A 13,193-nucleotide genomic window follows, 5' to 3' on the forward strand; every position below is an offset into this window, starting at 1 on the left:
ATAAAATTCTAGTAACTACTTTCTTTCTGCATTTAATGGTTCTGTGGATCTTCAGAATATCTTTCCCTCTGACATGTACTTTTCATTTCAGAAATGTGAACACAACTTAAGCAAGCCAGAATTTAATCCAACATCTATCAAATTCAAAATCCAACTGGTTGCTGTGTAAGTATTTTGGGTTGTTGATTGCAGTTTTATAAATCTTTTTCAATGTTGGTTTATCTTTTTAAAAAAAATCTAAAAAGGAAAAGAAAAATTACATCAGGAGAGTCTTTCTGTTCCTCTTCTGGTTTTGAATTTAGTTGAACGGCATGAAGTCTCAAGTACATCTATAAATGTAGAATCAAGGCTGTGCAGCCTGAAACTGTGGCACGTCCTGGAATCCCAGCCTCTGAGAAGACAGAAGCAGGACTGTGTTTGTATCAGTGACAGAGTGTTGCGATATGGTCTCTGGCAATATGGAATTATAAAACATCTCAGACCTTTTTTTAATTAAATATAAAGTATAGCAAACTGAAGAGTACTCGAAATAATGTTCATTTTACTTCCTGGTTCTGCTAACATTCACTGAATGGAATAAAGGTGATTAAGTTAGAGTTAACTCACTACAGGTTGTCAGTCATTGTGTATTGAAAAAAAAAGATGATTAGGCAGACATGTTGAGGGAGACAGCAGAATGGTTCCGTGGGTGAAGCACTGCTGGAACAAGCTGACAGCCTGAGCCCAATCCCTGAGAGCTATGCAAAAGTGGAAAGAAAACCACTCCCTAAGTGTCACGGCCACCCTCGTCCTGCAAGGATGACGCAACCACCGGAGCTCTTCTCACTGCAGTTTTATTCCAGGACTTTTTACACTTCTCTCTCTTCCCCTCTCTCTCTTCCTCTCCTTCCTTGACCTCTCTCTGGGCTCTCTCCTCTCTTTGACCTCTCTCTTTTTCCTCTTTCCTCGGGCAAACCTCTCCCAGCCCTTAAGTAGGCATGGGCTGCCAACCCCGAACTGCCAGGTGGGCACTGCCCATAGGTTCACGCATATGCAGGCAGCTGATAATCATTGCGTGATCATAGCATAGGTCAGACTTTAGCCATAGGAGTTGATTATACATCTCCATCAGGTGTGATTCCACGCAGCTCGCTACACCTAAGCTCTTCTCTGATCTCCACACACATACACACAATAGTAGTTTTTATTTTTTTTAATTTAACTGGGCTTTATGGCACACGCCTTTAATCTCAACACTCAGGAAGCAGAGGCAGGTGGATTTCTGAGTTTGTGGACAGATTGGTCTATAGAGTGTCAGCCAGAACTATCTGATAAGTTTTTTGTTTTGACTTTTTTGAGACAAGAGTTTCTCTGTAGCTTTGGAGCCTGTCCTAGAACTTGTAGGAGGAGGCCACTTGTTTGTTCCTGACTGCCCAGACTCCCGAAATAACCACTCAGAAACTATTAATTAAATCGCTGCTTGGCCTATTAGCTCTAGCTTTTTATTGGCTAACTCTTACATCTTAATTTAACCCATTTCTATTAATTTGTGTATCACCATGTGGCTGTGGCTTACTGGCAAGGTTCTGTCTGGCCTCTGTCTCTGGCAGGGCTACATGGCATCTCTCTGACTCCACCTTCTTTTTCCCAGCATTCAGTTTAGTTTTCCCCGCCTACCTCTATTCTGTCCTACCAGGCCCAAAACAGGTTCTTTATTAACCAATGTTATTCACAGCATACATAGGGGAATCCCAGACCAGGCTGGCCTCAAACTCACAGAGATCCACCTGCCTCTGCCTCCCAAGTGCTGGGATTAAAGGCATGTACCACCACTGCCCAGCATGGATTAGACATTGTTGATGGATTTGTTACTTGTATATGTTGTATATAGTCATTCTACTTGTCAGTAGAGCATGACCCTCTTAATCTCAGGGTCGTGGGTTTAGGCCCCACATTGAGCACCAAAATGTAGCACGAATAATAAAAACCTAGAGACAGATATTGGGGTTCAACACGAAAATCAGAAAAGCAAAGCAGCCAAGCCACTTACCTCTACTAAGGCTTGGCAACTGCAAACTAACCATAAGTCTCTCTTTCCTCGCATTTTATACTCCCTAGTGCTGGGATTAAAGGTGAGGCACCACCACCTGGATTTGTTTCTGCATTGATCTTACATAGCCCAGGGTGGCCTTGAACTCACATATATTAATCTGCCTCTATCTCCAAAATCCTGGGATTAAAGGTGTGTCCCATTACCTGACCTCTAGTGGCTTTAGCTTTGCCTCTGGTCTTCAGGCAAGATTTATTTATTAAAACAAATAATATACCAGTACATGAAAGAGTTGGAGTGCACACTATGGCAAACACTTGTACAATACTTAGAATATTGCCTGGCACACAGGAAGTACTGTGTGTGGTAGGAATGAAGAATGAATTAGTGTTTACAGCAATACAGACTATTAGTTAATGAGATTGGATCTTATAACAAGCTACCTTAAAAGTGAAATAAATGAGATTCCCTCAAAATAAATTTATAAGGAAAACATATGATGTGATACACACAACTATAAACCCTAACCCAACTCTGTATATATACAGGCTTGAAATCCTAAAATTTCAGACAGAATCATTGTTAGTCTGGTTTTGTGTCTCTTACTGTGGTGCTACAGGTTTTCATGTTCTCTTAATGTGTTCTAGTTAACATTATAGTTGTGCTAGTTCATGGGTGGGTTTTTTTAAGTTAAATAATAATTTCAAGAGACATCAGTGAATATTAATACATGTTTTTATTTGTTGGTAGCAATTATATTCCAGAAGTGAGAATCATGTCAATCCCCAACCTTCGCTACATGAAGGTTAGTACTGGATTTATCGACACACAGACTTGATTAAAGTCAGTGGCCTATGCATGTCTGAATATGGGCTGCTGTGTGTGTAGAATGGGATGCTGTAGGGAAGGTTCGGGGAAAGGGCAGTTTGAAATGATAAAGACTTAGAGACTTTGTCTCTTTAAACTGTGATTCTTGCCAACAGCATGTTGGGTGTGTAAGAAGCGGATTATACATTTTGTAAAGGTAGAAGAGTGAGAAAAAGAAAGACAGTGATACTGGTTACCATAGGCAACTATTGTTGCCAGTAGGAGCTTCTCTGTTGATTCATATATGTGTGCACAGTGCCAAGAGTTGGCTAGGTTCTTCTGTACAATAGCCCTGTTCTTCCCTGGGGTTGTCTTCTGTGCACTGATGAATGGTTGACTGTTCTGCAGTGGCCACTTTGACTCTTTGCCTTCAGGCTGCTCATGGAAAGTTACAGCAGCCCTTTATTTTACCAATCTCAAGTAGCAAATGGCCGTATTATCAGGTTTTAGGAAGCTTAAAAAAGATTATAGTTTTAATATGTCATTTTCCTTCTGCCCTTGATACTACTGACTTGCCTAAGGCTACAATGTTTTATTTAGGGTTTTTTGGGTTTTTTCCTTTTCAATCCCTAAGCAACAACTAGAGTGGGACAAGAACTGCAAACTCTAAAATAATCATTTAGATAATAAACCTTTCTCAGAGTTTCTAGGCCTAGTAACTAGAATATGCTGAGATTCTTTATTGGATAGCCAATCCAGAAGGTATGTCGCTAACACAGAAATAGAAAGATCAGTAACCCTTCTTAGGATGCTCTGATGTAAGGGAACAAGAGGTCTGGTTGCTCCGGAGAAAAGGGAGTGATGGTGTGAATCATTTTGTGTAACACCTACAAAAGTGGACTGTAGCGGGAGTATGGCCCCTGTCTGAAAGATGCTTTTCTTATTCTCCAGGAGAGCCAGGTCCTCCTCACTCTTACAAATCCAGTAGAGAACCTCACCCATGTGACTCTGTTGGAGTGTGAAGAAGGAGACCCTGATAATATCAACAGCACTGCTAAGGTAAGGGCGTTTGTCTCCTCGGACAGACCCTGACATTGCCTCAGTGGCTCCATTGTCCATGGCTTAAAATAATCCACACTCTCGTTTCTACGTGTGATCCACAGTGTCCTGATTTTATCTTGTCCTCAAACACACAGTCACTCTCTGTCGAGTCTCATTATTCTCACTTGGTCTCAGACAGGATCTTACTGCCTGACCTCACTCTTTTTAGTACTTTAGTACTTCAGTCCTTCGACTTCATCTCAGCCCATCACCTGTGTGCCACCAGACCCTTTGTCCTGCATCAGCTGCTCAGCCTGCTGATCATGTGCAGCTTTCTGACTTGAGGATGAAGTCCAACTTCTTTGGCACAGCTTCTTGGTGATGGCTGCTTTCTGTTCTTCAGTGTGACCTTCCTCCAGATCCTCAAATTTAGCATTTGCAGGTGTTGCTACAGGGATGGTTGCACTGATGGGTGTAAATGCTCCTGCTGGGGAGCGCCTCCTTCCTGCTCTGTCTCCCAGTGTACGCACCCTCCCCATTCAGTTTAGTACTCATTCTTGAGGAATCATGAGATGTCTCCTTTTGGAAACTGCCATCTCTACTACGTTCCCACATTTATATAGAGCACAACAACAGTGACTAAATATTAGGATAATTTTAACTGAATGAATGAATTGCAGCTTTTTTTATAATTTGCTGCTCAGAGGTTGATGGGATTCTTTTAGTTTTGCATATATGTATGTATTTGTATGTCTGCACGCTGTGAGGTTAGAGGTTAGAGTTCGTTTTCTGCTCTACCATATAGGTCCAGAGGAACTAATATGGGTTGCTGGGCTTGGTGCAAGCACTTTGACCTACTGAGCCATCCCACCAGTTAAATTGATGGAAATTTTAAGAGAATTTGATGTAGTACCAACTCATAATTAAGTGTGATACTCAGCAAGTATTTATAGAAGGAATGCCTGTACCTCCAGTTGTTATTCAAAGAATATCAGTAGAGAATTTCCCGGTGGGTTTTTCTTCTGCCTTTTAATGATTTCATTCACCAGCATCACCTCCAGAAAGCAATGACATATGTCCTCACATTTGTTTTTAAGATTAACAATAATAAGTAGGGCTGAGGCAGGCGGATCTCTGTGAGTTCGAGACCAGCCTGGTCTACAAGAGCTAGTTCCAGGACAGCCTCCAAAGCTATAGAGAAACCCTGTCTTGAAAAACTAAAAACAAACAAACAAACAAAAAAAATAAGTAGGTCTAGTTGAGCTAAAAAACGTAGAAGTCTGGAGTGTGGATGCAGCATTGACCAAGGCTCTAATGTGCTGCTGGTCTCTGAGATAACAAAGTATGGACCAGTTACGATATAAGAATCTAACCTGTGCTCCACAAACATAAATATAAATACACCCAGGGTTCAGTGTCAGAAAGTCCTTGTGTTTTCAGGAGGGAAAAAGAGTAAATTATCTCAAATATGCCAGGAATTATCTTAAAAATAATAGAATAAAAGATATATGCACTCCCTTTTGAAGTTACACATTAAAATAAGAAAGAGGGCTGGTGAGGTGGCTCAGAGGTTAAGAGCACTGGCTGCTCTTCCAAATGTCCTGAGTTCAATTCCCAGCAACCACATGGTGACTCACAACCATCTATACTAGGATCTGGTGCCCTCTTCTGGCCTGCAGGCATACATGTATATATAATAACTCTTTAAAAAAAAATAAAATAAGAAAAAGAGAAAAGGTGCAGTGCAGCCCTATGTCAGAGCCTGGCTGAATTCCCATCATTAGTTCCTTCTTCTTGCTGCAACAGAATAACTGGAACAACAAAGTCTTTACAGAACAATCTAATCTTTGCCTGGCAGTCAGAGGACACAGTCATGATGCCTGGCCTCAAGTCAGTTGGTCACAACGTTTTTTGGCATCTGTAGTAAAGGAGCGGGAGATGAAATAAAACCACCCTCAGTCCACAGAATGATGCTACCCACAGTTAGGGGAAGTCTTCACCCTACTGAGCCCAATGTAGAAATTCATCCACAGCCATGCCAATAGGTTGTCTGCCAGGTAAGCATTAGCTAGCTCAGCCCCCGTGAAACCAATGCTCACTTGACTTGTTTCCATTCTTCATCCTCATGCTCAGCTTCCTCAGCAGTGTTATCAGGGTCGGGAGTATAACTGTCCAGAAATGTGATGCTCACCTCTGTCTGGATGCTGCTGCTGCTGCTGCAGTCTGTCTCTTTTGTTCTCAGGTGGTGGTGCCTCCCAAAGAGCTCGTTTTAGCTGGCAAGGATGCCGCAGCTGAGTATGATGAACTGGCAGAGCCCCAGGACTTTCAGGATGACCCCGAGTAAGTGATCTTTCTGTGGTCCTCAGACCACAGTCAGCTGATCCAGAAGCCTGGATTCGTCCTTTTCATGTTGCTGTGACCAGATGTGTGATAGGAGCAACTTAGGAAGAAAAGGTTAATTAGCTCCAATTTCAGAGAGAATTTTAGTCCATTGTGGCAGGAGAGGCTTCTACAGTGGATGCATGGGGTAAGGCCACAAGCTAGTCACATGTTGCACAGAACACTCAAAACAACTGGACTGGAAATGGGAGAATATCCTTCAATGTGTGCCTTTATTCCTCCAGGTAGGCCCCACCACCTTCCAGTTCCATGGCCTCCAAAATAGCACCACGTACTACTAACTGAACATTGAAGACATGAGCTTCTGTGAGCTATTTCAGAGTCAGACCCGAAGGATGCACACTTAGGTGTCTGTTTCTTTGCCTGGGTTTTAAAACTATTTTTTCCCTATTATATATTATGAAATAATTACTAAAAGTAATGACTCAGCAGTTATGAATTTCCTTTGTTCTTCCAGAGGACCCAGGTTCAATTCCTAGCACCCATAGGTAGCTCACAACCTCTGTAACTCCAGTTCCAAGGGATCAAATGCCCTTTTCTGGCCTCTGCAGGCACCAGGCATATACCTGATACACAGACTTATAAGCAGGCAAAACACCTATACACGTTAAATAAATAAAAATTTTTAAAGGAAAGTATAAATAGCTCAGCTTTTTCTAAAACCCTTCTTTGCTGGGCAGTAGGATGGTGGTCACAGCAGAGATTCCCATTGTTCCATGAAATGACTAGGAGACTTGATGTTGACTCAGTTGACTTCTCATCCTAAGATTGTGTGCTTTTCTTCCCATAGCATTGTAGCTTTCAGAAAAGCCAACAAAGTGGGCATCTTCATCAAAGTCACCCCACAGCGTGAGGAAGGTGAAGTGACCGTGTGCTTCAAGATGAAACATGATTTTAAAAACCTGGCTGCCCCCATCCGCCCTATGGAAGAAAGTGACCAGGGCACAGAGGTCATTTGGCTCACTCAGCATGTGGAACTGAGCTTTGGCCCTCTTCTTCCTTAAAGCAAAATCACCTGGTGGGTGATGCTGCCCACAGCTGTCCCAGCAACTCTGTAACAGTGTGGAAGCTGCTGCTTCATTAGACGTGTTTATAAAGATGTACCCATCACTACTGAATCCTGTTCCTAGGAGTGGAGGCCAGACCAAGATACGGAGCACAGGGTAACTGCTGTTCCACTTGCTCTCTCTGTTGACTCCTGTAAGTCTGTGTCTCCCACGTGAGCCCTGCACGTTGAGTAACAGCCTAACTCCATCCCAGTAAAATGGGTCTTCCTTGGAGGGTCATTAGATTTTACTCCCTGAGAAATGGGCCATGAACCTGTCACAGTTTGACCCAAAAAAACTTAGACTGGTAATCCAGAGCAGACCTGCTGTTCGTACCCCAGCACTGGTCTCGGTGTTCCAGCTGCTTTCTGCATTCCAGTAAGGATCACTAGTAATTATAACCATTCACTTGCCATGGCTCTCACTTTGCCATTGATTTCCATTTGACAGAGAAGTAGGATTGTCACGGTGTCTAACTTTGTGATGACAGGACGTGACTTCCTTAAGGCGCTCCGTTTGTCTCTGGTAAAGGACTACAGTATACCTACAGTTGCTCTTCATTTTCCACAGTAGGACAAGGAAGCAATACCTGTCATGAAGTCCCATATGTTTTACCATTACCCAATATCCAGGGGCTAATGCTGCCACAGGGGGACAGCCTTTATAGTCTCACCCTCTGCCCTTCTCTACTCTGGTTTTGTTTTTCAGATTTGTTTCTTTTTTATTTTTTCTTTTATTTTTTCACATAGGCTCCCTCCCAATAACCCTGGCCTGTAACTACATCTGTATACCAAACTAGCCTTGAACTCACCTGCTGTGATTAAAAACACTTGACTATCACGCCCAGCTCTCCGCTCTGTTCTATAATTCAAGGAATTGTTTTCATGTTGGGGACATTAAAAAGAGAGCTGAGACAGTTTTAAGTGGACATACTCATTTCTGGGATTCAGAGAACATATTAAATTTTGGATTTTTAGCATGGTACAAACTAATGTTTTTTTTCCACTGAGATAAAGGAGAAATCAACTATCTCTTATATCCAAAACTGGATGTTAAAGGAACCTTTCCTTTTGTGGGTATAAGACTTCTCCTGCTGTATCAAGTGAGAATATTTAATTGTAAGCAAGTAGCCAGAAGGCTGGCCTAACCCTAGACACGCCACTTTCTCAGATACTAATTTTTAGTTGCAATCCTTAACTTCTGTGATGTTTTCTAAAAGCAATTGACAGAGAGGACCAGCTGCACCACTTTTCCTTAAAGTATTCCTAGCGCATGGCCAACAGATCTTGGAAGAAAAAGTTCCTGTTTACAAACCCTGCTTTGGTTTTCATTTTATGTCTTTAGGAGTTTTTGTTTGGTTTTATTTTGTTTTAAGGTATAGAGAATCTGGACGACAGATAGGAAATAGTATTTGTCAGTTCCCCTTAAAAGAGAAAACTATTTAGGAAGCTGTTGAAAGAGAGACTATGTTCTTTACAATCAAGCCAATTTTATGAAACAATATTCCCACATAGTAATATATCTACCACAGTATAAGAAGAAAATACTGATCTAATATTATGGGAACAGTAACTAATGTTTAATCTCCTAGAAGCTGGAGCAGGGAGTTGGGTAATTACAAGTTTCAAACTACAGAAAGTGATTTCACCTTCATGAAGACTCAAGTTAGAGCCTTCAGTGAAACTACTGCTCGATGTCTGCTTGGGGTCAGGGGGATGGCTTCATAAGTTCACACATTATGGAGGCAGGCACAGTTGTCTGCATGCCTTTATGCAGCGAAACTGATACTTAGTCCCTAGAAAAAATGTTGACATAATGGGGTCTACTCCTGGGTGATAGAGAACACAAAAACACTTTTGAAAAAAGAAAGAAAAAAAAAAAAAGAAATCAAGTTAACTTACAGATAACGGCTGTTGGCTGTTTCAAGATGAGTTTATTGCAAGCTGGCCTGTGTTCTTAGAAAAGGTTCAACACCTGCAGCTGGTGAATTTAGAGAATCACCCTTCTGATATTAGATCAGGTGCAGGGTTCTTATTACTACTCAGTGTGCACCAGGACACAAGAGTCAGGCGTCCTTAGCACTTGAAACTATTGGAAACTTGAAACAATTTGGAAACTTAAGGCTAAGTTACTTTTGAGTATGTGAATTGATTTACACACCAACATTTTCCTTTGTTCCAAGTATATGTAAAGGCATACTGCACTAAATGCCATTGCGTCTTTGTAATAAGCATCTTTGTTGGCCCCTTTTGGGGATGAGAGGCACTCCTTGACTTATGAATAGCAGGTTACTGTTTTGCCTTATTGCTTAATGTAGTGAAATAAATCAGACAAAGCTTGAGTGTGTCTTGTTTGATTTCACAAATGCTGGTTAGAACCTGCACAACTCAGGGCCTCAAGGTCAGTTGGTAGATAAGACTCAGTGGTAGGTGCCCTTCCACGTCTCTCGTTTTTATTTTTATTTGGTAGGACATAGGCCAGAAGAGGACAGCAGGTCATCTGGAGCTGGAGTTCCAGGTGGTCTGAGCCGCCTGCTGGGAACTGAACTCTCCTCTGCAAGTGCTCTCTCCTGCCACTCCCTTCATTTCTTTATGTAAATTAACTTGATAGAGTAATTCACCAAGCCCTGGTTAGTGGTGGCTCATGTTTTTATTGCCAGTGGTGCTAGAGAGGCAGAGGCAGGAGGATCTCTTGTGAGTTCAAGGCCAGCCTAGTCTAAATTAATGAAGTCTAGCACTCTGTATACAAAGACCCTGTCTCAAAAAAAAAAAAAAAAGGAGTAATTCTCTGGACTCTGGAACCTGCAGGTGGATGTTGCCTGAGCTCCTGTACAGGTTTCCAGATGCACCGTTTTCAGTGCATTTCTCTATTGACCCAGAGCATATGATGTAAACGAATCCTTCGTGCTTGAGAGATGAGCTAACATGGATTCCTTCTTTGAGAGCTCTTTCTAGCCTCAGCATCCTCCCACCCACCCTACTAGTGTCCTGCTGGCCCCTTCAAGGGACCCAGTTTGCCTGGGTTCTGACTATTCCCTAGGCTCCTGCCCCAACAGCAGCTTGGAAAACCAAGGACCTGGAAGCTGAAGTATGGTTAAAGGAGATCTAGGTTACATCTTTTGAACACAGGGAAAGTTAAATGAGATCCAGGTGTACCTTGGTGTTTCCAAATCACTGTTCATCACTGAAGGAAACTAGGGTAGGAACTCCAAACAGCAGGAACCTTAAGGCAGGACTGATGCAGAGGCTAAGGAGTGCTTGTTCCCCATGGCTTGCTCAACCTGTGTGCTTTTATGGAGCCCAGGACCACCAATCCAGCAGTGTTCCCACCCACAATGGGCTGGGCCCTCCCACATGAATCTCTAATTAAGAATATACCCTACAGGCTTGCTTACAGCCAAGTCTTATGGCGGCATTTTCTCAGCTGAGCTCCCTCCTCTTTGATGATAGCCAGGGATACATAAGGAGAAACATCTCGGAAAATAAATAAATAAATAAATAAATAAATAAATAGTAATTTTAATCCACAATACTGTGCCTCTCCAATGCAGGTACATCTTTCTGCCTTGCATTGTGGGACTTTGAACACAAATAGCCCCTTTAATGGATTGCAAACTCCCTGAGATCAAATCCAGGTCCATTATGTTAGGTCTCAGAATGTGTGTATATACAGAAATGATAGTCTTGGCTTAGCTCAAACTGGACTATAAAAGCTTTTTTTTTTCTTTTTTTTTTTTTGGTTTTTTTGAGACAGGGTTTTTCTATGGCTTTGGAGCTGTTCTGGAACTACCTCCTGCAGACCAGGTTGGCAGAGATCTACCTGCCTCTGCCTCCCGAGTGCTGGGATTAAAGGCTAGGATTTCTGAAATGAGTTCCTTTCCACAAAAGGAATCCTCTCCCTTGCCTCTAAAAGAAGGGCTATTTGGCCAGGCGGTGGTGGCGCACGCCTTTAATCCCAGCACTCGGGAGGCAGAGGCAGGCGGATCTCTGTGAGTTCGAGACCAGCCTGGTCTACAGAGCTAGTTCCAGGACAGGCTCCAAAGCCACAGAGAAACCCTGTCTCGAAAAACCAAAAATAAAAAATAAAAAAATAAAAGAAGGGCTATTTGGCTCTCCATTGACATATACCTGTGACTGTATATCAAATGCCTATAAGGACCTCCAGCCTCCCTCAGGCCTTACACTTATTATGCATCTCAGAGCCCCCACACAAGCCTCCTGGCCCCTTGCACCTCCCGAGTCCTCCCTACTGCAACATAACCCCTTATAATCAGCAAGACTCTCCCACCATTCCTGCTATCTTCTTGGCTACCTTAGTCCTGGCTATGCCCTGCCTGTATGTGCTGCTCTTAAAAAGGACCCAAGTTAGATTCCCAGAACCCACTGGGTTGCTCATAGCTACTAGTAATTCCATCTACTAGGGGATCAGATGCCTCTAGCCTCTGGGTACCTACACTCATGTGCACAATCCACACAGAGACACATAATTTTAAATTTCTAAACTAATCTTAAAAATCATAAATGTTCAGCTAGGCGGTGGTGGCATACACCTTTAATCCCAGCACTGGGGAGGCAGAGGCAGGCAGATCTTTGTGAGTTTGAGACTAGACTGGTCTATAAGAGCTAGTTCCAGAACAGACTCCAAAGCTACAGAGAAACGCTGTCGGGGGGGGTGGGGGTGGAGAATGTTCTTCTATCAGAGCTAAAGTGGCACAGCAGTCCAAACGTCTGGATTCCAAGAAGGGACATAATTCTCTGAGAAGACAGAAGACATGCAGTGATAGTTCCTTTTCTATCACTATGATAAAACACTATGACCAAGACAACTTATTAAAAAAAAGTTAATTTTTTTTTAAAAGTGTTTAATTGGAGGGCTGGAGAGATGGTTCAGTTGTTAAGAGCATTGTTCTTCCAGAGGTCCTGAGTTCAATTCCCAGAAACCACAAGGTGGCTCACAACCATCTGTGATGAGATCTGGTGCCCTCTTCTGGGGTGCAGGCACACATGCAGGCAGAACACTGTATACATAATAATAAAAATAAGTGTTTAATTGGGCCTACAGTTCCAGTGGGTTAGAGTCCATGATAGTGGAGCAAAGGCCTAGCAGATATGGATAGGAGTGAGGAAATCAACCAAAATATTAAAGAATTGCCTTAAATATTAAAGATCAAAAAAGAGCTAATATGATAGCATGTAACCCTGCAATCCTAAGACTTGAAGAGAATTAACTTTTTTTGCACTCACATGTTCTAAAACCTCCAGAGGTGGGAAGTTTGAGAGGGCATTGCTTGGTTTAGGGGAATATAGCAGGCTTAATACAGGAGAGACATAAGACTTTGCCTCCTTCCCCAGGCTCTCATAAAGGAACAGAAAGCCTGAGCCACTTAGAAAAGTGTGTCCCCAGGTAAAGGCACACTGCTGCTGAAGCAAGGGATAAATAAATACATAAAGTCCCTGGAAAGACAAGACTTGGTTCTGAGACAACTCTACACCAACACCCTCTGCTCACCGCTGGCGGAAGGGCAGAGATATCCTTCTACTTTAGGAAAGGAGATGATGTAGGTTCAATATAAGTAAGTCAAAGTGAGATATGATGCCTAAAGCCAAGTAGTACCCACACGGAAGCTAAACACAGACGATCTCAGCACCAAACGAAAGAACTGTGTCCCGGATAATTGCCATCTCCACTAGACTCAGACTAGCTACTTTGAGATCTTTGGTAGTTTTCCACATTGGAGAAATGTCTATCTTGGTTGACAGGTTTTTTTTTTGTTGTTGTTTTTTTGTTTGTTTTTTTGGTTTTTTTTTTTGTTTTTTTCGAGACAGGGTTTTGCTGTGGCTTTGGAGCCTGTCCTGGAACTAGCTCTGTAG

The 13,193-nt window shown here is 42.4% G+C and overlaps 1 protein-coding gene across 2 annotated transcripts in view; it reads left to right on the forward strand.

Moving 5' to 3' along the window:
• The window catches only part of Dctn4 (dynactin subunit 4), a 31,449-nt gene extending 21,785 nt beyond the window's left edge, over positions 1-9,664 (forward strand). For both annotated transcript variants that reach the window (XM_005356147.1, XM_005356148.3), the window contains 5 exons: positions 92-165; positions 2,780-2,834; positions 3,788-3,895; positions 6,120-6,217; positions 7,068-9,664. In XM_005356147.1, coding sequence (XP_005356204.1) covers positions 92-165; positions 2,780-2,834; positions 3,788-3,895; positions 6,120-6,217; positions 7,068-7,281 — 549 coding nt within the window. In that variant the 3' untranslated portion in view covers positions 7,282-9,664. The remainder of the gene's footprint in view (positions 1-91; positions 166-2,779; positions 2,835-3,787; positions 3,896-6,119; positions 6,218-7,067) is intronic.
• The last annotated feature ends 3,529 nt before the right edge of the window (positions 9,665-13,193 follow it).

Source organism: Microtus ochrogaster, chromosome 18, assembly GCF_000317375.1.
Source record: "Microtus ochrogaster isolate Prairie Vole_2 chromosome 18, MicOch1.0, whole genome shotgun sequence".
NCBI lineage: Eukaryota > Metazoa > Chordata > Mammalia > Rodentia > Cricetidae > Microtus > Microtus ochrogaster.